The 23505-nt window shown below is 44.3% G+C and overlaps 1 protein-coding gene across 2 annotated transcripts in view; it reads right to left on the reverse strand.

The window, feature by feature from the left end:
* Positions 1-14376: 14376 nt before the first annotated feature.
* LOC309635556 (uncharacterized protein C10orf120 homolog) overlaps positions 14377-23505 on the reverse strand; it is a 70892-nt gene continuing 61763 nt past the window's right edge. Inside the window, exons 2-5 of one of the 2 annotated variants that reach the window (XM_082406988.1) lie at positions 18096-18272; positions 15981-16225; positions 15698-15773; positions 14377-15156 (exon numbers count right to left, since the gene is read on the reverse strand). In XM_082406988.1, coding sequence (XP_082263114.1) covers positions 14401-15156; positions 15698-15773; positions 15981-16225; positions 18096-18272 — 1254 coding nt within the window. In that variant the 3' untranslated portion in view covers positions 14377-14400. The other variant, XM_082406989.1, reaches the window with a different exon arrangement.

Here is a 23505-nt window from a genome sequence, read left to right on the forward strand (position 1 = left end):
CTCCCTGAAATTCAGCACACGACTATATGGATAACATAGGGAAAAATCAAAAGCTCACATGGGTTCAAATAGAAGAGCAATGTTTCTAAGATCTGGAAACACTGATGACACAAAAATGGCCAGTAGGTTGAAGCTCAGGGGTCAACTGAGAACTAGGAGCCGCCGTGTCCTCCACTGACATGACCTGCTGGGAGGGCCAGGAGCCGGCCAACCACACGGGGACTGGCGTGCATCCACCCAGCCAACGACCACCAGCTAAGGGAGGCTGATGAAGATCTTCTGCTGGACCTGGGGCCCCGCTGTGGGAGACGGAAGGTGGACACACAATTCAACAAAATTGAATAGCTGGGGCTTCCCTGGTGGCGCAGTGGTTGAGAATCTGCCTGCCAATGTAGGGGACACGGGTTCGAGCCATGGTCTGGGAAGATCCCACATGCCGCGGAGCAACTGGGCCCGTGAGCCACAACTACTGAGCCTGCGCGTCTGGAGCCTGTGCTCCGCAACAAGAGAGGCCGCGATAGTGAGAGGCCCGCGCACCGTGATGAAGAGTGGCCCCCGCTTGCCACAACTAGAGAAAGCCCTCGTACAGAAACGAAGATCCAACACAGCCATAAATAAATAAATAAATAAATAAAAATTTAAAAAAAAATTGAATAGCTATTAATGTTGTAACAAAACGCTTAGAAACTAGTCATTGAAGGAAACAAGTTTAAGTTCATAACTCACAACAAGAAAGAACATCCAGCAAAACTTATAATTTATAACTGAGACGTCAGAAGCAAGCCTAGTAAAGTTAAGAACACTACAGAATGACTGTCATCAAGTTTAGTCAACATTGTATTGGAGGCTTTCCTCCAGTATAGCCAATATAGCCTTTCCTCTAAAGAAGAGTGAGATGGAGCAGGTCTGCTCAGCTTGGGGGGCTCAAACAGAAGACAGCTCTTGTTCTTCTGAGTCTTTAAGGAGCCTTAGAAGCACTTTCTGTCCTTGGATTCATGAGGCCTTAAATGAGTGAGGATGTTTCCTGCTGCGTGTGACTGAAACCCCACCTCAAATGCCTCAACAACAAGGACGGGGACGACTCCTGGGGCTGGAAGAGTGGAGGCTTTGGAGGTGAGGTTGCCCAGGGGCTCTGGACCGGCAGCCCCGCCCTCCTCTTGCCTTGTGACTTGGCTTCACTCTCAGTTGGGCAGAAGCGGAGAGCAGACCTCTCCCACCTCCCCCTGTGGCCAGACCTTTCCTATCACTTCAGTGGCCCATCTGGGGGACACGCTCATTCCTGCACCATCACCAACTGGGACAGGGAGCCTCCTGGTGACACTCACACCACCTCTTCCACCACTGAGGCCAGTTCTCGGAGCTGGGTATGGGGTCAACCTCTCCCAAAGCCCATGGGACATTCAGGGGGGAAGAGAAACTGAATAAACCTGTGGTTCTCTGTCAACTAGGAGGGAATCCATGCTGGGGAGGCAGTTTACAAAATGCCCAAGAGACCCTTGAACTCTTCCATGAGAATAAAGCCTGGGCGCTCAGCAGGAGGTGACGCCCATCTAGAAAGAGAGTAGATGGAAAGTTCTGATGGGGTGGAAGGCACGTAGGGGGTCTGTGAGCCAGGTGGAGACAACTAGTACATCTCATGGAGAAGGAGAGGAAAGACGTGCCGTGGAGCATTCCACAGGGAAGGATCTTAGAAGGGGGAGACCAGGCTTGTTTAGGGCCCCTCAGAAACCAGGTGTGACCTTTGGGGACAGAATCCGAGGGGCAAAAATCCTCAAAAACTACTGTTAACCCATAAATTTCCTCCAGAGGACGTTGTGATTTTAGGAACCTTGAATTTCCCTGGAGAAGGGACCGTGCTTTCTTTTTCTCCCCAGGCAGCCACAGCCGTGCTTGGACACTGCTGGGAGGACAGCCGGCCTGACACTTTGGAGCTGAAGGCAGATGCTTGGGCTGGGATGTAAGATGAGGAACTGCCTTTTCCCCAGGGTTCCCGTGTTGGCTCAATTCTTGCATTTATATCCACTGAGGAGCTCCTTTGTCCTCTCCACAGACCAGGGCTGGGTAGTATTCTGAGTAAAGGTGACTGTGAGGGGTAACAGGGAAAGATTAGGAAAGGGAGATTCTAGATGGAAGGAGAACTGTGAGGAAATATTGTATTTTATATTAGTAATAACCAGGGAGCTTAACGACTGCAGCAGAATTCTCATTATATCCTGAGAGGGAGAAACTGTCCAGTGTGTTTCCTCCCCCATTCATCAGCCAGAAGAGCTTGAGTGACCAGATGGCTCAAGGCAGCTTCCCTGGGTTCTGCTTGGGGTGGAACGTTTCTCCACACTGTGAACCCATTAGGGCCTCTATGAAAAGAGATAGGTATTGGAAAGGACAGGAAGTTTCTACAATCCATGAGAAAAAGATGAGTGATGCAATAGTTATAGAAAACTGGCCCAAAGATATGTATGAACAGGCATTTCACCAAAGAGCTGCAGTTGCTTTAGAAACATAAAAAGAGACCAACTCCCCCGGCAATTGGAGAAATAACAATTTAAAAAATTAGGTATGAATTATAGGATTTTTGATCAACAAGAAATTTTGAAAGATTTGGTAAAATCCAGAGATGTTGATTTTTCAGGAAACTGGACTCTCATGTTTCTGTTTGGTTTGAAATTGCTAATACTCTTTCGAAGGCAGTTGGGCTGCCATTTCCCTTTATGGCTGAATGACTTCTATTGTATGGACAGACCACGTTTCATTTACCCATTCATCAGTGGTTGGACATTTGGGTTGTTTCCACACTTTGTCTCTTACAATAATCCTGCTACGAATATTCATGCATAATTTTCTGTGTGGACATACATTTTCATTTCTCGGGTAAATAACTAGTGGAAAGCTGGGCCATATGAAACTCCTGTGGAATCTGGTGAGAACCTGCTAGACTGTCTTCCACAGGAAGTTTTCCTGGGTTCTTATAACTGTGACACTCCTTGGACCGAGTCATGTGGTATTGGTGTCATAAATATAGAAGGAATTCCGACGTGTGTACCCATGTCATCCTTGTGGAGACACCACACACGGGCTGGTATGTACTACAGCTGCCCCACCAATCCTGACCCACACCTGCAGCAGACTGGGGGCTGTTTACGTGCCTTTGCCCCGAGTGACAAAGGAGGGCTCCTAGAGAGACCAGGCAGCCAGGAGGTCAGACCTCATCCCGCTTCTGCCACTGTCACCCTGTGATGTTGGGCAAGTCCCTTGATCTCTCTAGGTCTCAGTTCCCATCCTGTCCAAAGTGTTGTGAGGCTTCTGCAAGTTACTAGAGGTGAAAGTGCTGTCACTTAACCCCAGGCAGGAGGTGCTCCCCAAACAAAAGTTCCATGTGGCCAACTTGTCACCCTTCATCCAGGACCACAGAAAGAGGAGAGGAAGAGAAGAAACTGGCCATTATTTCCCAGTCTGGGTGAGAAAGGACACAGAAGTGTCTGAGAAAGACGAGGCGTAGGTAGCAGGCAGCCTCCCTCCCTCTAGAGAACCCGAGGCTCCTGCAGCCCCTCAGCTCCTGAAGCCCTGCTGGCCAGGCCTCCAGAGCGAGGGAGGAGATCAGGTGTCAGCGGCCGGCCGTGTCTATACAGCCCCAGGCCTCCAGGGCCAGGCTCATTCCTGAGGCAGCTGCCAGGCCTGCGAAGACGAAGCTGTCCAGCGCCATCCCTTGGGCCTTGCTGCTCAGCACAGGTAAAGCCTGGCCCCGAGCCCCTTGCTCCTGGGCCTCTCTCTCTGCTTCCTGTTCAACCTAGAGATTCTATGCCGTTTGCTTGTTGCCAGCGAAGAGAGTCTGCAAGATACTCTCCTCCAACCAGATGTCTCCCTCACCCTGGGCTGGAGGAGGAGGGGGTCCAGCAGGATGGCCATGACCCTGGGCTGCGGCCACCTTGATTTTTAAACATTTTCTGGCCTCCCGTGTCTTTGTTCTGAGATGTTTCCTTGGGTCTCCCTGCCCCCCCCTCCCTCCTGCCTTAAGCCAACGTCCCCGGGATGCACTGCGGGGAAGCCAGGGCTCAGCCCAGACCTGGATGAGGTGAACCACATGTGCTTTCGCTTTGGAGGCGTTCTTGGAGCTGTGACCGTGTGGGTGCTGGAGGGGGGACCCTGGCCGGACCTGAGCTGGAGGGGGTGACCAAGGGGGAAACGGGGGCCCCTGCGGAAGCCCCCGGACAGGTGGGCGTGCTCTGCACCTGCCCCCGGGGATTGAGACGTGGCAGCAACACAAGTTCGGGAACGAACAGCAGGAAGAGCAGCTCCCAGCAGGGGCTGAGGATGTCCTGACAGGGAGAGCCTGGCCCTGCCGCTGGGACTGCCCTTGACCACAGGAGGGAGAGCAACGCTGATTCCCGATGCTGGGAGGGAAAAAGAAGCCGTCATTTCTCCAGGGAGACGTCTGTCTTCTTCTCCCTCATTATGTGTCTCTGTCTCATTCTGTCCTTCCCCCTTCTGTCCCCCTTTCTGCTCCAGCTCCCCTTTGCACCCCTCCTCACTCTGTTTCCCTGCCCTCGCCCTGTGGTTCCTCCCCTGCTCACCTTTGCCCCTCGCACTTCAGGTCAGGGGCTGCGCCCATCACTAGGCTCTCCCCTCCCCTCTCCTCTCCTCCCCTCTCCTCTCCTTCAGGCAGTGTGGGTTGGGACTAGGAGCTGTAGGTGGTGGCAAGTGGAAGGACAGGGTTATGCACAGATGAGCACAGATGAGCACAGGTGAGCACAGATGAGCACAGGTGAGCACAGATATGCACAGGTGAGCACAGATGAGCACAGGTGAGCACAAATATGCACAGGTGAGCACAGGTGAGCACAGATATGCACAGGTGAGCACAGGTGAGCACAGATCCCTGTCAGCGCCCATCCCAGGCTCGTGTGAGGAGGACCTTCCTGTCTGCCTGGTCCAGCGGGGGTGCCATTCTGATGGGACATTTTGTGGGCAGCTTGTAGGTAGAAATGCGTCCATCAGAGCCCTTCCTGCATCTGCTGTGTCTCAAGTGCCTTCAGTTCAAATCATCAGTACGCCAAGATGGCATGTTTCAGGGTGACATGTCTTGAACTCCTACAAGGGGCTGCATGTTCCCTCTGCTTCAAAGCCAGGACCTCAAATTCTAGATCAGAGGGGTTCACTGTAGATGTGGGTCAAGTCTAGAGACGCCACCTGAAGTGACGGGAATAATTTCTGGTTCTGCACTTGACACCTGCTTTCAGGCAAACCTTCATTTATATTTTCCAGAGCTGACGTGATGGACACCCCAGGGTGGGGAGGTTTCTTTTGTGCCCCCCAATCCAATGCCACCTCAGGGCCCAGGAAGGGCAGCTGGAGATGGACTCCCAGTGTTCAGGTTGACATTTATGGTCAAATAGTTTCCAGAGCATTTGTTGATTTCTATTTACTGAGGAAAGAAGTATCTAGTTGGGAAAGGAAGTGGTTGTCATAGGATGTTGACAGTGGCAGGTAATGTACTGGAGAGGCTCCCTGGGCTGGGCACTGAGCCGTGTATGTGTGGATTATCCTCCAGAACCCAAGGAGGCTATTACTATTAAATTCCCATTTTACAGATGAATGGACTGAGGCTTAGGGAGAGTAAATAACTTGTGTAAAGCCATCCAGCTCTCATGCCCACAGGGCTGTGACCAGGGCCGTCTGATTCCTGAGCTGTGCTGTGCCCACTCATCACACTGTGAGGACAAACCATAGGGCACATCAACAGTGGAAGACATGTGATTGCCGTCAGAACATCAAAACAATCCATGAAAGTTGTGATATATAATATCCCATCCCTCCCAAAATGTGATGAATTTGAAATATTCATATCAAATGAGATATTTAATGCACAAGTCAATAATAAGGATAAAACTAAAAATAGTTACTAAAAAATAGTGGAAAAAAGTCCACTAAGAAGATACAACAATCACAAATTGCACACTTAACATACCTACAAAGCAACAACTGATTGTGGTAGAAGGAGAAATGAATGTGGTGGGTGATTTTACCACAAAGTGTGAACATTTAAAATTTTGATCTAAAAGATGAATATGGGACTCGTACCCTAGAAATCATGAACTATCTTTTCAAGGATGTGTTGAACATTCACAAAAATTAATCGTGTCATATATTAATTTTTAAATCCAGTAATTAAGGATGTCATATAGACCATGTTTATAACTTCAATGCAATTAAATAGTAAATAGTAAAATAAAAGTATTAAATTATTTGTAAACTTGAAAGTGAACTCCAAAATAAAATAATTATTGAGAGGGAAGTAAAATGGTAATAGAAATTATTAAATGTTTAGAATATAATGAGGATGAATGTAGTTGACATCAAATTTTGTTAGATGCAGCTATTTGGCATTTAAAGGCAAACATAGAACCTTAAAATACATTTATTTAAAACACAAAATTAAAAAGTGAGTTGTGTTAGACTTTTAGTTAAGTAAATCTAAGGAAATAGAATAGAGAGCACCAACAAAACCAAAATCTGTTTTATTTTTTAAGCTAGTAAAAAAGAAGACCCTCTAGGAAGACTGACCAGGAACAAAAAGTGGAGTGGAGTATGGGGACCTTATACTGTGAACAAAAATTACAGATAATATTTTTAAAATAAAGTGAATATATAAACAACTGTATACTAAATAATGTAAAACATTAGAAAAAAATAGTTTTGAAGAAAATATAAATCAGAAAATACAAGTTTGTCCAAGAAGAAATAAAAATGTTGACAAACAAATAATCACTTAACATGGAGTAAATATTCAGAAGTTTTCTACTCCAAAAGACCCTAAGTTCAGATAGTTTTACTAAAAAAAATAAAACTAAACTCTTCAAAAATCTTTATCTTATTTAAAATATCTTAGAGAAGGTGAAAGGTCTACCAGCTCATTTAACAACTTTATAAAAATCTGATATAACTATAATCTGATAACATAACGAGCAAGGACAATTCAGGAAGGAAACTAATTTATTAACTTAGATGCAAGCATAAGATAAAATAGGATAGAGGGAGATGCAAGAGGGAAGAGAAATGGGAACATATTGTATATGTATAACTGATTCACTTTGTTATAAAGCAGAAGCTAACACACTATTGTAAGGCAATTATACCTCAATAAAGATGTTTAAAAAAAAAAATAGGATAGAATGTTAAGAAATCGAATTTAGCAATGTAAAAAATAATCATGAAAATATAAGATTTATTCCAAGTATACAAGGATAATTAAAAAATCAGAAAATCTATGAACGGTAGCAGAATAGGCCACCCCAAATATGCCCCTTTGGCATAAGGATTATTTTGAGCTGGTTATTTCTGAGAAACTGTAGATGCAGGAGAAGGTACCCTTCTGTAAGGGAAATCTACATTCATAAAGGAAATTTCCATTAGAAAGAGTATTTGTAAAGGAGGAGAGCTACTCCCAGAGATCTCCTTTTTTTCACCTGAGATTTACCTGCCTGGAAGGGCAAGAACTTTTGTTTCCCATACATTTTCTCTTCCCACCTGTCCTTGAATTGCCTTCTCTTCACCTACAATTCCTATCCTTTTCCTTAGCTCAGGATGGCTTACAAGTCCCAATCATCTGGCCACATTTTGAGTCCCATATCTTTATGGGGCTCCATAAATACATACATAATTAAATTTGTTTCCCCCCCCAGTGGTTAATCTGTCTTATGCCAGTTTAATTCTTAGAGCAGGCACAGAATCTAGAAAGGGTAAAGGTGGAAATTTTTCCTCTCCCACACTATGTGCACAGACAGCTGGGATGTAGGGGCAAGTGAAAAACAGCTGTATGAGTCCTTTCTTCCTTCAGCTATTAGAGGAATAGTTTCTACTGTTATAATATTTACCATTTGATGCTTATAAACCTGGTACTCATTAGGATGAAAATAAAATTAATTAACATTTCCCCCCCCTCATATTTCGAGCCCTTGAATACCACCATGATTTTGAAACCAAGAATGCCATATGTCTCTTTAAAAGCAATAGTGTTTCGGGTTTAAATGGAAAATTTTCTCCCCTAAACAGGAAAGAATATCTTATACCCTCTATTTCAAAAATTGCTAAAATAACACCTGATACGGGTGACGAGTTGAATTGACAAAAGCTGTAATGGAAAGGATGTCAGGGTACTGTATGGCTTAGAAGCTAAAAGCTATACTATTCACCAGTAAGCGCGCTTACCAAATGGTAAGTAATGAACCTAACTGGAATGTCTCGAACATTCACTGGTGCATTAGGGTACTTTTGTGGATTTTAAATCTTTTGTGCTTTATTTCTCAGGAGGCGATTACCACAGAATACAAAAGAAAAAGAGAGATGCAATCAGAGCATGATTTAATCTATCTAGGGATTTGGGTATTTGCACTAAAAATCAAGTCTTTTGAACTTCCTGGGTTTTTTCATATGAAGAATTCTGAGTTTGTACCAAAGATGAGCAATAATTACTCAAACTGATATTGAGCCTCTTTTATTCAATGTGAATATGAAAATGTAGCTCAGGGTAGCAGTATGGGAGCCATTGTTCTAATGGTGTCACAGTTTCCATGATTTGATTTTTCCAGTCAAAAAAGTTTAAGAATCGTTTCGCGTAAGAATCGTTTTACGTAAACCTTTAGGATGGATGTTTCCAAGCATTATATTTTGCATATTTCCCTCTGATTATTCTTGATATTTATCAGGTTGTCTTTTCTGACAGCTTTGCTGGCTTTTGGAGACTGATGAAACACTGAACTGAAGTAGCAGACATGCACATTGTAGGGGAAGAAAAATTTTCTTCAAATTTCTTAGGATCCCTGGATGGGTCTAAAAATTAAACTGACAAATTAACAGGAGAAAAGCATATACATTTTATTGAATTTTTACATGGGGGGCTTCAACCAGATTGAACCCAATAATAATAATAGAGATTCAGATATTATAAACTCTCAGCTGATATGAAGTAGTTACCAAGCCTCATGCTGAATTAACTGTTCTTAGTGTTTCCCACACATTACCTCATTTAATCCTCCAACATCCCTGTGAGGGGGACGCATTATTGCTCCCATTTATAGGTGAGGAACCTGAAGCTGAGAGATGTCTGGAACTTGACAGAGATCCCGCAGCTCACCTCATAACGGAACAAGGACTTGCACCCAGGTGTGCCTGCCGCCATAGCCCATGTGGTCTTTGAACTCTCAGCATCTACTTCAGGGCAGACTCTGAAGGCCTGTTTGCTGAAACTGGAGATTCATGGTGCGTAGAGGAAGATAAACTTGGATAGGTGGGGCTCCATAGTATTAACATTTTTGAGTATTTGTCTCATTCTTTAACTAGTTTATAAGCTTGTTGAGGGTGGAGTCCAAATCTTCCTTTTCATCGCCATCTGGGGGTTTTATGTGGTCCCTCTACCCATGCACCCTGCCTTACTCCATCTCACTAGTTCCTCCCTCCTCTCTCTCCCTTCTTTCTCCCTTTTTCAAGAGGAAATTGAAAATTCCTCTCACTTCCCCATGCAGAAGACTTAACCATTCTTTTGTTTTGTTTGGGGGGCTCCTCAAGTACCCTGTTCCAGCTCAAAATGGATTATAAGGTATTTTTCCCCAAGAAAAACAATTTACCCTAAGATATATCCTGGTACCAGCTCTTAAGGAATACAAATGTCACCTCATTACAATGATGTAATGATTTATGGAGTACAGAAGGTGTGCTAGGCACTAAGGCTGCCAGAATGATTAAGTTGAACCTAGGCACTGGGGTCATACAAATGGCTTATCACCCAGCGGGTTATACATGAGGAAAGATGAAACAGGGAAGATGGAGGGAGCAAAGTCAGATTGCTATGGGATCCCAGAGGGGGGCAACAGACCCAGTCTGGGGGTGAACTATAGCAGGAAGCACCCAGTGTCTCTTCAGGAAATGCAGCTGAAGGTCTGGCCATGTCCAAAGTGCTAGCCAGATGTTTCACCCCAGAATCTTCCATCTCATTTGGTCACCTTCTTCAGATACCATCCTCGTAAATGAGCCCTCTCGGACTCCACAGGGCTCCTGTGAGTCTCAGGCAAGAACAGATTAAAATCTGTATTGGTTCTAAGAATGGAAAAGACGATGAGGTCTGTTTCCATAAGAATTCCAAATAAAACTGATACTAAACTGTAAGTGTAAGGAAGTCCAAAGAAGTTCTGACTTTTTCCAGTAATGACAACATTAAGCTTATGTGAAAATCAACTATCAGATTCTTTTTTCCTCTGAAATATCTATCATCTATCTATCTATCTACCTATCTATCTATCTATCTATCATCTATCTATCTGTCATCTATCTCTTTTTGCCTCTGTATATTGAATAACCAATACTGGACTTTTGGGAAAGATTTAATCTATCACTTGTCCCACAAGGCTACTTTGTATCAGAGTTCTCAAGGAATAAAGAATTGTTACAAATTTCAGGTTAAATTACTCCTTACCAGAAGTCTCTTTGGGCTGATGCCCAAAGGCTTTCTAAGTTCCACCATAGTTCCTTAAAAAGTAAAATTAGAGTTACCATGTGATCCAGCAATCCTGCTCCTGGGCGTATATCTGGAAAAGATGAAAACTCTAACTCAAAAAGATACATGCACCCCAAGGTTCATAGCAGTGTTATTTATAATAAACAAGATATGGAAGCAACCTAGGTGTCCATCGATGGAGAAATGGATAAAGAAGATGTGGTACAAATATATAATGGAATACTACTGAGCTAAAAAGAAGAATGAAATATTACCATTTCAGCAACATGAATGGACCTAGAAATTATCATACTAAGTGAAGTCAGTCAGACAGAGAAAGACAAATATCATATGATATCACTTATATGTGGAATCTAAAAAAAAAAATGATACAAATGTACTTATTTACAAAACAGAAACAGACTCCCAGACATAGAAAACAAACTTATGGTCACCAAAGGGGAAGCGGGGGGGAGGGATAAATTGAGAACTTGGGTTTAACAGATACATACTACTATATATAAAATAGATAAACAAGGACCTACTGTATAGCACAGGGAACTATATTCAATATCTTGTAATAACCTATAATGGAAAAGAATCTGAAAAAGAGTATAAACATATATACACATATATATACATATATATACATATATGTAAATATATAACTGAATCACTTTGCTGTACACCTGAAACACTGTAAATCAACTATACTTCAATAAAATTTTTTTTAATTTAAAAAATAAAATTTTAATTAAATTCCACCATAGCCTAAGGCTCTTGCAGGGCTCTTTAGGTCACTTATCTTTTTATCAAATATTATCATCTGGGTGTGTTTATATAACTCCAGGTAAGCAGTTAGAAGGAATACATACTTCATTCAGAGATTTTTCAGAAACCTTTAATAATAAATAAATCTAAGCTTATTTTCATATATACATCCTAGAAGATGGCACACAGACACACAAACCTGTATGATTAACTGTGGGTTATTTCTGGATGGCTCCAAGTAATTAATGTTTATTGTAATTAAAATGACACCATCAACAAGGTTGTTACTGATAACAGCTAGTAGAGCAACATCTTGCATTCTGTTAACACCTTCCCTGATTTATTCTCAGAGGTGACCACTGGACTCAGTGAAAATGTCTCCAGACCAACACCACCTGGTGCTGTAACACAGTTCTTCAGTTGTGGCACTAAGCAGACGGTGAGCAATGCAAACTCCATCGCAAACAGCTAGTTAAATGAATCCCAGAACTGGACCTTGGTGATGTTCTAGTTGATGAGCTCATTTAACTGCTGAGGAAGTTGAGTCCCAGAGAGCCTTGTGGTTTACCCACACTTCCCAGCTGCTTGGTGGTAGATCTCTAAGAAGAGCACTGGTCTCCTCACTTCTCATGCAAAGAACTTTCTACCACATTGCAGAGCTGATCTTGAGCAATGTTTAGGATCCAGCTAAATAGCTTTAAAATGTTTTCAAACCGGTTTGAGTTTTCATGTGTTGCTTTGATATTCACAATTTTATAGCCATTGGAGAAGTTATATCAACATTGGAAATAATATTTTCCTTCTCCCCAATTTTCAACTTTGCCCCAGTTGAAAGGTTAGAGCATTCCTTTGGTTTATACTGATTCTTCCACTGATGACTTTGGAATTATGCTACATCTCCCTAAATCGCTGTCTTGGCAATAGCAGCTACCGATACAATACTTTCTCTTAACCTGTGGCTATGGCCAATGGAGTCCTCCTGGAAAATGGGAGAGGGTCGGCCTCCCGCCCATGACTCCCCCTCTGCTTGGAGGAGAGCTGTGGTTCTGAAAGAGCCAATTGCGAAAAATCCACAGAGAGGAACGATCTAGAAAGAATGCTGGCCTTGTCCCCAGAAGCTGTACCTGTGGACAAGCTCAGTGTCTTTCCAACTGTGTGCAGGGTTGCTGAGGACAGAGTGTGATTAACCGGGGGATCCTTCTGGGTTTCAGATGCAGACAAGAAACGAATGTGTCATCTTCTCAAACACTGAAATATCTCCCAGATCTGCCACCTTGGGGCCGAGGCAGGGCCTTCATGGGAGTAGCAATAACTGACCGCAGGGACCTTTGACCCTCCTCCTGACACATCCAAAGGAATCGTGCCCGCTACAGCCTTGCGTGTCCCGTGCCTGCATTTGACTCGATAGGGAGGGTGTAAGTCACGTGGCTGCACAGACGAGGAAGGAGGCAGAGATCAGGCCGGGAACAAGCTGGCTCTGCCTTCCAAGGTAGAAGCTGCACGTCTAGGCAAGAAGTGGGGAGCATGGGACAGACCTCTAGCCTTTAGGCCTGGGCAGCCTCTTTCCTGAGCAGTGTTCTTTCCCCCCACCTGGGCTACAGGCTGGTCCCAGCTCCAGCCCCAGGGGCGCTGGGGCAGACTGACTGCAGCCACGGTCCTGTCTGTACCAGCCTCCCTGAGCTCATGCCCTTTTGCAGTATGACTTTCCACCTCCTCCCAGCAAGAGGTGAAGTCCATTTACACACCCTTGCATCTGGACCTGGCCGTGTATCTTGCTTTGGCCAACAGAATGTGGCAAAGGGGTGGTGTGCCGGTTCTGGTCTTGGCTTCAAGAGTCCTTGCAGACTTTTGCTTGCTCTCTCGGCTCCTGCAGTGGCCCCGTGAACAAGCCTGGGGCTGGCCTGCTACAGCTGCTGGAAGAGGAAAGATGTAACCTGTCACTCCCACTGACCCAGCTGATAGCTCTCCCGCGAGAAAGAGAGCCACCCAAATGACCCGCCGTTGACTGCAGACACGGGAGGAACCCAGCTGAGACCAGCCCAAATTGCTGACCCACAATTAGAATTATAACCTAAATTAATGAAAGTTGGTGTAAGCTGCTGAATTTGGGGGTGATTTGCTTCACAGAAGCAGGTAACTGATACAGGCCCCATGGGAGTAGGTGAAAAGGAGGAGCTGCATCCTGGGAAGGCTGGGCTGCTGGGGGAGGGGGAGCAGCTGAGAGCCAACAGTTGCCTGACACCAGGAAGCTCAGCAGCTAGGTCCTACCTTGAGGACGCCCTGGAGATCGGGTCCTGTAAGGAGAAAAGGAGGGAAGCCACCAAACAGAAATAGACTCACAGACTGAGAGAACGAACTTATGGTTACCAGGGGGGAAGGGTGGGGGGGGATGGATAGTTAAGGAGTTTGAGATTGACATGTACACACTCCTATATTTAAAATAGATAACCAACAAGGACCTACTGTATAGCACGGGGAACTCTGCTCAATACTCTGTAATAACCTAAATGGGAAAAGAATTTGAAAAAGAATATATACATGTATATGTATAACTGAATCACTCTGCTGTACACCTGAAACTAACACAACATTGTTAATCAACTCTACTCCAACATAAAATAAAAATTTGGGGGCTTCCCTGGTGGCGCAGTGGTTAAGAATCCGCCTGCCAATGCAGGGGACACGGGTTCGATCCCTGGTCCAGGAAGATTCCACGTGCCGTGGAGCAACTAAGCCCATGCACCACAACTACTGAGCCTGCGCTCTCGAGCCCACAAGGCACAACTACTGAACCCGCGTGCCACAACTACTGAAGCCCGTGCGCCTAGAGCCCGTGCTCAGCAACAAGAGAAGCCACTGCAATGAGAATCCTGTGCACCTCAACAAAGAGTAGCCCCCGCTCGCTGCAAATAGAGAAAGCCCGCGCACAGCAACGAAGACCCAACACAGCCAAAAATAAGTAAATAAAATAAATTTTTTTTTAAATTAAAAATAAATAAATAAAATAAAAAATTTTTAAATAAAAAAAATTTTAAAGCTAAAAAAAAAAAGAAAGAAAAAAAGAGAGAGAGGGAAGCCACCTGGGGCAGAGCTGCAGGAGTAATCAGGACCAGGACACTCGGTTTCCATGGGGAATAAATAAACCTTTAATAATGGTGGGAAGCAGCTTTGCGCATGTACTCTTTCCAGGCACTGCCTTCTTCCAGGCAGCTGGCCTTTGACACATCACTGGGGTGGATTCCCCGTGATATAAAATCCTGATTCATCAGCATTAGGTCTCCAGGGAATTCGGCCAGGTGCAAAAGATTTCTGTTTGTTAAGCCAGCGATGGATCTTTCTGCTTTTTTTGTGGGGAGGAATGGTTTTAGATCATTTGGATGGTACGTTACACATTTTTTTGGTTCTTCTGACTTGAAAATTACGTTCATCTTTATTTCCTGTCTTTTCGTGGTTTTGCTCTCTGCCTCATCTCTCTTCTCTTGATGGGCATAGTCGCAGTGATCGGCGTCTCGGTCATCCTTGCCTTCCCCAGTTTTGCCCCTTGCCGGGGGGCCCAGGCCCACTCCAGACAGAAGCGAAGAGTTCCTAAATCTTTCAATGTAGGGTGAAAGCTGCTTATTCCTCAGGGCTCGAGCGAGCTGCATTCGTTCTACGTGCTTGCTGATGTTCAGCCTCTCCCGTTGTGGCATTTTGAACTCCTCCGGGGGCACCATCACCTTCGCCGTCCATATTTTTTCTAGGGGTCCGCAGGTGGCACAAGGAGGAGTGAGTTGCTTTCTATATTCCACCGCCCGTTTATAGTCTGAAGACAGCACCTGTAGTTCCTTGAGCATTTTCCGTTCTTCCTCTTGCTTATAAGTCAGAAACCTCCTGGCTGCTATGGTGTGAACACCACCTAGACGCTGACAACAGGAAAGGGATGGTTAAAATCTCAACGGGACAGGAGCAAGGGGCACCCACGGGAACAATTACCTAGTGGCACCTTCACCCTCCATCGCTGAGGGTGCCCGAGCCCCTGTGTAGTGAGAAAGAGGGCAGATCTTTGGGGTCAGACGAGCCTGGGTTCAACTCCTGACTCTCCTTCTTACCTACTATGAATTTGAAAGAATTTTATTGATCTTACAGGCCCCTGTGAGGTCTCCATAAGATAACATATATGAAAGCAACTAGTGCAAGATAAGGGCTCGAGAAAAGGCAGCTTCCGTGATTTGTTATCACTTGTAGTTATATTCCTACTTGGGACTTTGAAATAAGAGAGAATTTTGCTTTTGCTATGCAAATGTGGAAGCCACTAGCTCACAACGGCCAAATAGTGGCCAACTCCAGTCTGCTGTTTGGGAGACTTACATCTCTATTGCTGGTGGGTTTTGAACCTCTGGCTCCCCTAGCCTAACTGCCTGGCTTCCATGGGGCCTCTCTGTGTATAAATTTCACAGCACTTACTAGGATCTCTTTTTCCAAGGGGGAGTATTTCCCAAGGGCAATGCGTGGGTCTGATTTGTAGAATTTGGTCCATATCCTGGAAGGCAGAGAGGTGTATTAGAACTCGGAAGGGGTCATCCTAGTTTTCCCTTTGGAATGGGAAATCTCACAAAGGGTGATTCTACATTAGTCAGGGTAGGGTCACTGTGACCAGGGTTTCTACAGCCTTAGAGTAGGCTCCTCCACTTGGCCTCGTTCTGACATGGGTGGGAAGGAATAGACCAGAAGCACAGGTCATACTCACCCCAATGGTGAAGCAGAACATAGATCCCCCTGGCAGCACAGGGAGTCTTTATCCCGAAAGGAATCGCTTATATTGAATACTTGGACTAGTGTTCCATTCTTATCTGACTTCCCCTCTGTAGTCATCCTTTCTTGGGCCCTTGAATCTCTAGCCCTCTGTTTACCAGTCTTCTGACAGCCATTCTCCCATTCTCTGGTCATACTCTGGCAATAGGCTAGGATGGGAGGTGTCAGTGCCTGGAGTTTCTTTGTAAGACAGTTTTAATGGGAACCCAGGGGACAGTCACAGACTTCTTGCATCATAACTGGCCTACGTGGAGCTATTGTGAGGTCAGAGTTTAGGCAACAAATGACCTCTTTGGGTGAAATGGACACACGCTACCATGCTCCTGGCGTGTTGGAGTCTAGAGGAATAGAGTGGGCAGAGAGTGTGGCTGGGAGATGATCTGCCCACGTCACTGCCACTTATATGCCCATAAAGACTGCTCAGTTCTGTCAGGATGAAGGCTCATCAGCTAAAGTCTCTCCCTGGTGCTGGCTTGCCTCTCCAATCTTAGCTCCAATCTTAGTTCCTCATGTTCCATCCATGAACTCTATCTACAGTTCTTGGAATCAGCTTCTAGACATGCCCCCCCCATCTCAAATACCTCTCTCCCCCTAGACAACTTGCTTGTCTTATAGGGCCCAGCTTAACTATTGCTTCTGAAGATTTCCTTGCAGAATAAATTATCCCTTTGTCCACATTCGCACAGCACTTCCTGTATCATGCTATAGTGCTTTGTCATGTATTGACTTGGTTGTCCAATAGGTCTGTCTCTCCCTCTGCTCAAAAGCAGGTGCCAATTGCATCTCGTTCTTTGCACTGGGGTTGTTTGTCATGGGATCTAGTATAGAGCAGATGCTCAGCCTGTTGACCTAATAAGCAATCATCTTGGGTTCCTGCCCAAAAGTGGGGTCAAGAGTGTTGCTGGTGGGAATGTATATTGGCACAATCCTGTAGAAAGTAATTAGGCAATATATACCAAAAGTTACAAGTGTGTTTACTCTTTGACCCAGCAATTACATGTATAAAATAAAATACACACAAGTTTGTCAGTGCAGCCTTGTTTGAGATGACAAACCTAATGGCAAACTCAAATGTCCATTAACAGGTGACTGGCTAGAGAGTTATGGTTGACCATACAATGGAATACTATATAGGAGTAATAGGACTATAGAAGTAATAAAAAGATCTTTATTTATTTGGAAATATCGCTGAGAAATATTGTTAGTGCAAAAAGCAAGGTGCAAAAGTATATAAACTGTAGACTACTTTTTTGTGTTGGAAAGGAAACATATTTGCATAAATAAACTCTAGAATAATACATACCAAAAAAATGATTAAAATGGTTACCAGAGGTGGGCACCTGGCAGATGAGGAAGAGGTGGGAATGAGCCTTTTCATTGTGTACCTTATTATTTCATCTTGAATTTTAGAACAATGTAAGCATACTACCTATTGAAAGCATAAGTTTAAAAAGTAAAGAAGCAGCTTATGGAAGAAGTTGTCTCTGACAAGTACTGGTCCTAAAGCTTTCCTTTACTTCTACCAGGAAACATCCCCAAGTGGGGGTATTTAGAGCTCGGTCCAGTGCTCATTCCGACGTCAGCCACCTAAAATACATTGGTGCTCCTCTTACTTACCTGGGCAAGTTCAGTTACCTGGAACAGCTGTGAACCTGGAAATAGCAACAAGTGCCTCTGAGCCTCCTGCCCTGTATTCATTGACTCACACATTTGTCCTACACTCAACTGCTTGCACAAGCCACACAACACCTGGCACATTGTGTGCACTCAACAAATATTTGTGGAACAACCAATGAATGATACATGATAGAATATTACGGGCCTATCAAAAAATCAAGTCTGTCAAATTTCCAATAATATGCTCATGATGTAATGTGATATTTTAAAAAGACAGAATACAAAACTTATATAGAGTATGATCTGGCTGCTGTCAATATACAAATATGCAGGAGGAAAAAAGACTAGAAGGAAATACACAGAGACATCAGCAGTGGACTGCGGGCTGATGGGGGATATTCTAGGGCTGGCCATGTACCAGCAGCCTGGTTACCTCCAGGTATTGAGATGGAGAAGCTATGGCCTTGTCCCAGCAGGTCCAGGTAGAAAAGGGTGGCACTGTCAGGACCCAGCTCCTCCAGGCATCAGGGAAAAGGAGAGTGAGAAAGGGCACCCTGCCACTCTGCCCGGAAGTGATGTCACCATGGCAATGGTAGGTTTGGGGTGGGATCTGGAGACAGAGAGAAATTTATTTTAAGGAATTGACTTACATGAGTGTGGAGGCTGGAATGTCCAAAATCTGCAGGGGTGGTCCAGCAGGCTGGGGACCCAGGGAGAGCCCATGTCAAAATTCAAGTCCAGTGGCGTAATTTCCTCTTGTTCAGGGGACATAAGTCTTTGTTCTTTTCAGGCCTTCAACTGATTGGATGAGGCCCACCCCCATTACAGAGCAATGGGCAATCTGCTTTACTCAAAGTTTGCTGATTTAAATGTTAATCTCGTCCAAAAACGCCTTTACAGAATAGGATTTCCCTGGTGGCACAGTGGTTAAGAATCCGCCTGCCAATGCAGGGGACACGGGTTCAAGCCCTTGTCTGGGAAGATCCCACATGCCGCACAGCAACTAAGCCCATGCACGACAATTACTGAGCCTGTGCTCTAGAGCTTGTGAGCCACAACTACTGAGCCCACATGCCATAACTACTGAAGCCCGTGCAACTAGAGCCTGTGCTCTGCAACAAAGAGAAGCCACCTTCTCTTCAAAGAGAAGACTCACTTATTAATCAGTCTTCTGTTGTTTACATTTGGGTTGGTTTTTTTAAAATTTGGGGTGCATTCATGTCATGTTTCCTTGCACTTATTCTATCAGGTGCATACCTAAGAGTGGAATTGCTGAGCCCTAGGATATGTGTAGCTTCGATTTCCTAGAGAATTCTCAGCTCTAGTCCAAAGTGTCTCTACAATTCACCATTCCACCAGTAAAGTATGAGAATTCCCTCTTGCCAACACTAATAGGTATCTTGTGATATCTCATTGTGGCTTTAATTTGCACTTTCTGATTACAGATGAGGTTGAACATTTTTTCTATTGCCCATTGAGATTACCCTTAGTGAAATGTCTATTCAACAAGTCTTTTGTCAATTTTTTCTTATTGATATGTACAACTTCTTTACCTATTCTTGATATAAGCCCTTTGCCAGTAACCTATGTTGCAAATATCTGCTCCTATTCTTGACTGGCCTCTCTCCTTTCTTAAAGATCTCTTTTATGCCAGCTGCACTCCAATTTATGAGTCTTTTCCTTGATGGTTAGTGCTTTTCATGTCTTGTTTAAGAAATCATTTCCTATCCTAGGTAGGAATGATACCCTCCTATATTATATTGCATATATATTTATGATTTCTCTTATATTATTCTCTAAAAACGTTTTTCTTTTGAACTTTCTTAACTTCCTACCCTCATCTTATTAACTTTAATGTTCATTTTCTACCTCTTTTTCTTTAAGTACATTTTCCAATTTATTATTATAATGGCTATCAAGGAGTATGTGTACATGTGTGTGTTTGCGTGTGTGTGTGTTTGTGTGTGCAAGTCATACACAAAAAGTCCAGGCTTCTCCTCCCCCCTTGCCACATCTGTCCCTTCAGTCACCTCCTAGGCTCTGGCTCCCTCTGGTGGATCTTGCCACTCAGTGAAAGATGGCTCTGCAAAGACCCACCGGCCATCCCCCTACTCCTGGGCTAAGATTCCCTATGGAGATAGCCCCCTTGGTTTACGAGAATGGTGCTCCTTTCTAACATTGCATTATATCCAGACTTTATATGAGAAGCTGTGTGCCTTAAAATCATAGTTCCCGTTACAAAGCCGTTGGCTCTAGGCAGACCAGCCTCCTGGACAGGTCTTCTAGGTCAGTGCTTCTCCAACATTAATGTGCATATAACCTCCCGGGGAGATCTTGTTAAAATGCAGAGGTTCGGTAGGTTTGGGGTGGAACCTAAAGATCTGCACCTCTAACAACTTCCCAGGGGATGCCGATGCTGCTGGTCCAAGAGGAACAAAGCTGCAACTCAACGTGTGGGACTACTCAGCACGAGGTGCTACTCAAAGTGTGGCTAGGGGGCCAGCAGCAGTGGTATAACCTGGGAGCAGGTTAGAAACGCAGAATTTCAGGCCGTGTCCCAGATCAGCTGAGTCACAATCTGCAATTCAACAAGCTCCCCAGGTGAATCCCACACACAGAAAAGTGTGAAAGGCAGCTGGTTGGCCCCATGAGGAATCAGATGACACACAACCTCCACATGGACCCCGATGGAGTCAGCCCAGAGGACTTGTGGTCAGGATTCACCTGCTGTGTACCAACCTGTTTCTAAAATCCAGTTTCCCAGACTTACAGATACTGAAAACAAACTTATGGTTACAAAAGAGGGAGCATGGGGTAGAGGGATAAATCAGGAGCTTGGGATGAACATACACACACTACTATATATAAGATAGATAACCAGCAAGGACCTACTGTATAGCACAGGGAACTCTACTCAATATTCTGGGATAACCTGTATGAGAAAAGAATCTAAAAAAGAACGATTGTATGTATATGTATAACTGGACCACTTTGCTGTACACCTGAAACTAACACAACATTATAAAGCAATTATACTCCAATAAAATTAAAATTAAATCCAGTTTCCAGCTTCCTGTCTGCTTCCTCTTGGCATAAGGATTGAGGAGATGCTGGCTCAAGCAGAGTTGTTACAAATAGTTACTTAGGAATAAGTCCACTGGACCCCTTTTGGGGCCTCTTTGGGAGGTCCACCCAGAACAGTGGAACCTATGGATAAGGCGAGGCCTGTTTCCATTTAGACCTCTGGGGAATGCTTGGTCACATGGAGGTGTCAGAAGCAGGGTCTCTAATTCTTTTTTTCTGACTGAGGGGGAACAGATTATTATCTGGGGAAGGTCAAGACCCAAAAGGGTGATCTAATCAGACCTCAGAATCTAGGCCAGGATGATGATCTTCCTGCCTGCATGTGTTTTTTTATTTTTTCCCACCAGAATTTCAGGCCCACCAAGGAGGACTCCCCCTCCCCAATGGAATCTGTCCCACGGAGGTGAGCTGAGGTCACAGACACCAGGGCACAAGAAGGTGGATCTTCCCTAGCCCTTCCCTCACCGATTAACAGAGACCACTGTGCAACGCCACATTCTCAGTCTGAAAGGAGGCTTTGAGTCCATCCAGGCTCCTGGGGAGGCACAAGGAGGAGAGACGCTGGGTGACTGGCCCTCCTGCCTCTGGAAGGCTTCCTTCATCCTTTAAAATCCCTAGGTGGTCATATCCCCATTTTACAATCCTGCAAGATCACACAGTCCTCATGCACCCAGACAGTAAGAAGAGCCAGAATAATCTTCAATTTCAAGTCTGTTCAATGAGACTTTACTCTATCCCCCCTTTCCAAAAGGTGAAACTCTCTCTAAGGAATTGCCAGAATTCCTAGGTTCTCCAAAAAAGAACCTATGTTATTCCCCTCCCACGGACAGGGAGAGAAATATGAGATGTCAGTACACCTAATGAAATAGCAAACAAGACTATCCATAGGCAGATCACAGCTAAACAGACCCCTTGTCGTCTAGAGCTTCATCAGTCTTAGAGCTGCTTGGTCCCTTTGGTCCCATACGTCTTTCGTAACGGCTATACTATGTAAAGACCACCGAGGACAGGAGCCAACGTCTGTTGTTTGGGAGTTTAGTGCCAGAGCCTCAGGGAGTCACTAACTCAACCATTCCTCTCTTAGTCTTTACAACTACCCCACGGCGTAGGGGATGGGTTCCCATTTTACAGATGAAGAAACTGAGACTCAGAAAGGTGAAGAAAACTGCTCTGGATCCCATAGCTTGGCAGTGGGCTGTCTCTCACTTTAACTGTGCCTGTGGTTTCCCTCCAACTTGGAGAAATGCCTCTACCCACACTATCCATCAGCCCTTAATTTCTTAGGAATTATTCCCATGCAGGTGGAGGCGTCAAGGCCTCGAGGGCTGTGGCCAGCGAAGGCTCTGAGAAGCTGTCAGCTAGAAGGAACAGCAAAGCTAGGTCGCCATCACTCAGTGCAGTGAAACGAATAAAGCAGACACGTTGCTGGAAGGACTCATTATAAGACCCTTCTGAAGTTTCTTGTTTTGATTCATCTCAGTCAGTTACCATCACCATCAAACAAGATTATTTAATTTTTTATTCATCTATTCTATGTTCATGGCAAACTTATCCTTCAATCCTTGGCTCAGTAGAAACAAATCTTTAAAAAAACAGAAGATGAATTTAAGAACATCATACTTAAGAAAGCCTAAAGGAAATGAAGCCAGCTTCTACAAAGTAATTATGCTGTGAGCCATCATTTATTAAAAAATAGTCAATGCAAAGAGACACAGAACTCCTGCATTTCAAAGGCTTCTAGAGTAACTGTATAAGTAATTGTGATACAAAGTGGATTATGAGGGACGGCAACAAAAAAGATACAAGTACAGAGGATATGTGTCCTTGTGGAGACCAGCGGAGGCTACCTGGAGAAAGGGAGCAGCCAAACCACGATATGACTTCAACAGGTCAAGGGAGGGAGGGATCTCATTTCAGGCAGCACAGTTACTGAAGGACAGCAACCTCGAATTCACATATTCAGGGAGATGAAGTGCTATGTTATTGTAATTTGATTAGAATATCGTGGTAGCATATGCATTAATCCCAAATACCTGGATTTCACATTTTCCTTACTCGTATATAGGCAGAAAACTTCCAAACAGATGGTACATGAAAAAAAGGGGATTTGGGTCAAGTGTATGTTATAAGCATGGCAACCCATGACTTCCTGTGGGGATTTTATAGGGTTAATTGTATATTAAAGGCTCCTAGACATCCTGTAGTAAAGAAACCTGTGTAATTTGTTTAATGCAGTGTTTCCTAAATTCATGAGACCATAGAATCTGTGTGTGTGTGTGTGTGTGTGTGTGTGTGTGTGTGTGTGTGTGTGTGTGATTCATCTTAACATCTTGTTGAACTAGTGGTTCTTGGAGCATATTCTCAGAAACATCTTCCTTTGACTACCTCAAAGATCCTGGTAGGGGCTGGAGACTCCTAGCAATGTTTGTTATCAAATTTCCATTTTTGTTCTTATTTCTAGAAAGGTGAAGTACTTGTAAACTTGAATATATAGAATATAAAGTTTTGTTGTAAACTCAAAAAAGTTGTATTTTTTATACCTATTGGTGTTTCCTCTTCCCCAGAGGTGATGGGGGTAATTGTTATTTCAGCAGCTACAGTAAAAAGAAAACATCAGTTAGTGATGAATATACAAAACACATAAATAGAAACAAAACTAAAGCTGAGTAAAGGGAGAGCTTATCTAGCCCTCCAAACCAATGTCTAGTACCTCTTTGTGAAATATAAGAAGCCAGTTCCAAAGGGCTTGGTGAATTTCC

Source organism: Balaenoptera borealis (genome assembly GCF_965194805.1).
Source record: "Balaenoptera borealis genome assembly, chromosome: 10".
Taxonomy (NCBI): domain Eukaryota; kingdom Metazoa; phylum Chordata; class Mammalia; order Artiodactyla; family Balaenopteridae; genus Balaenoptera; species Balaenoptera borealis.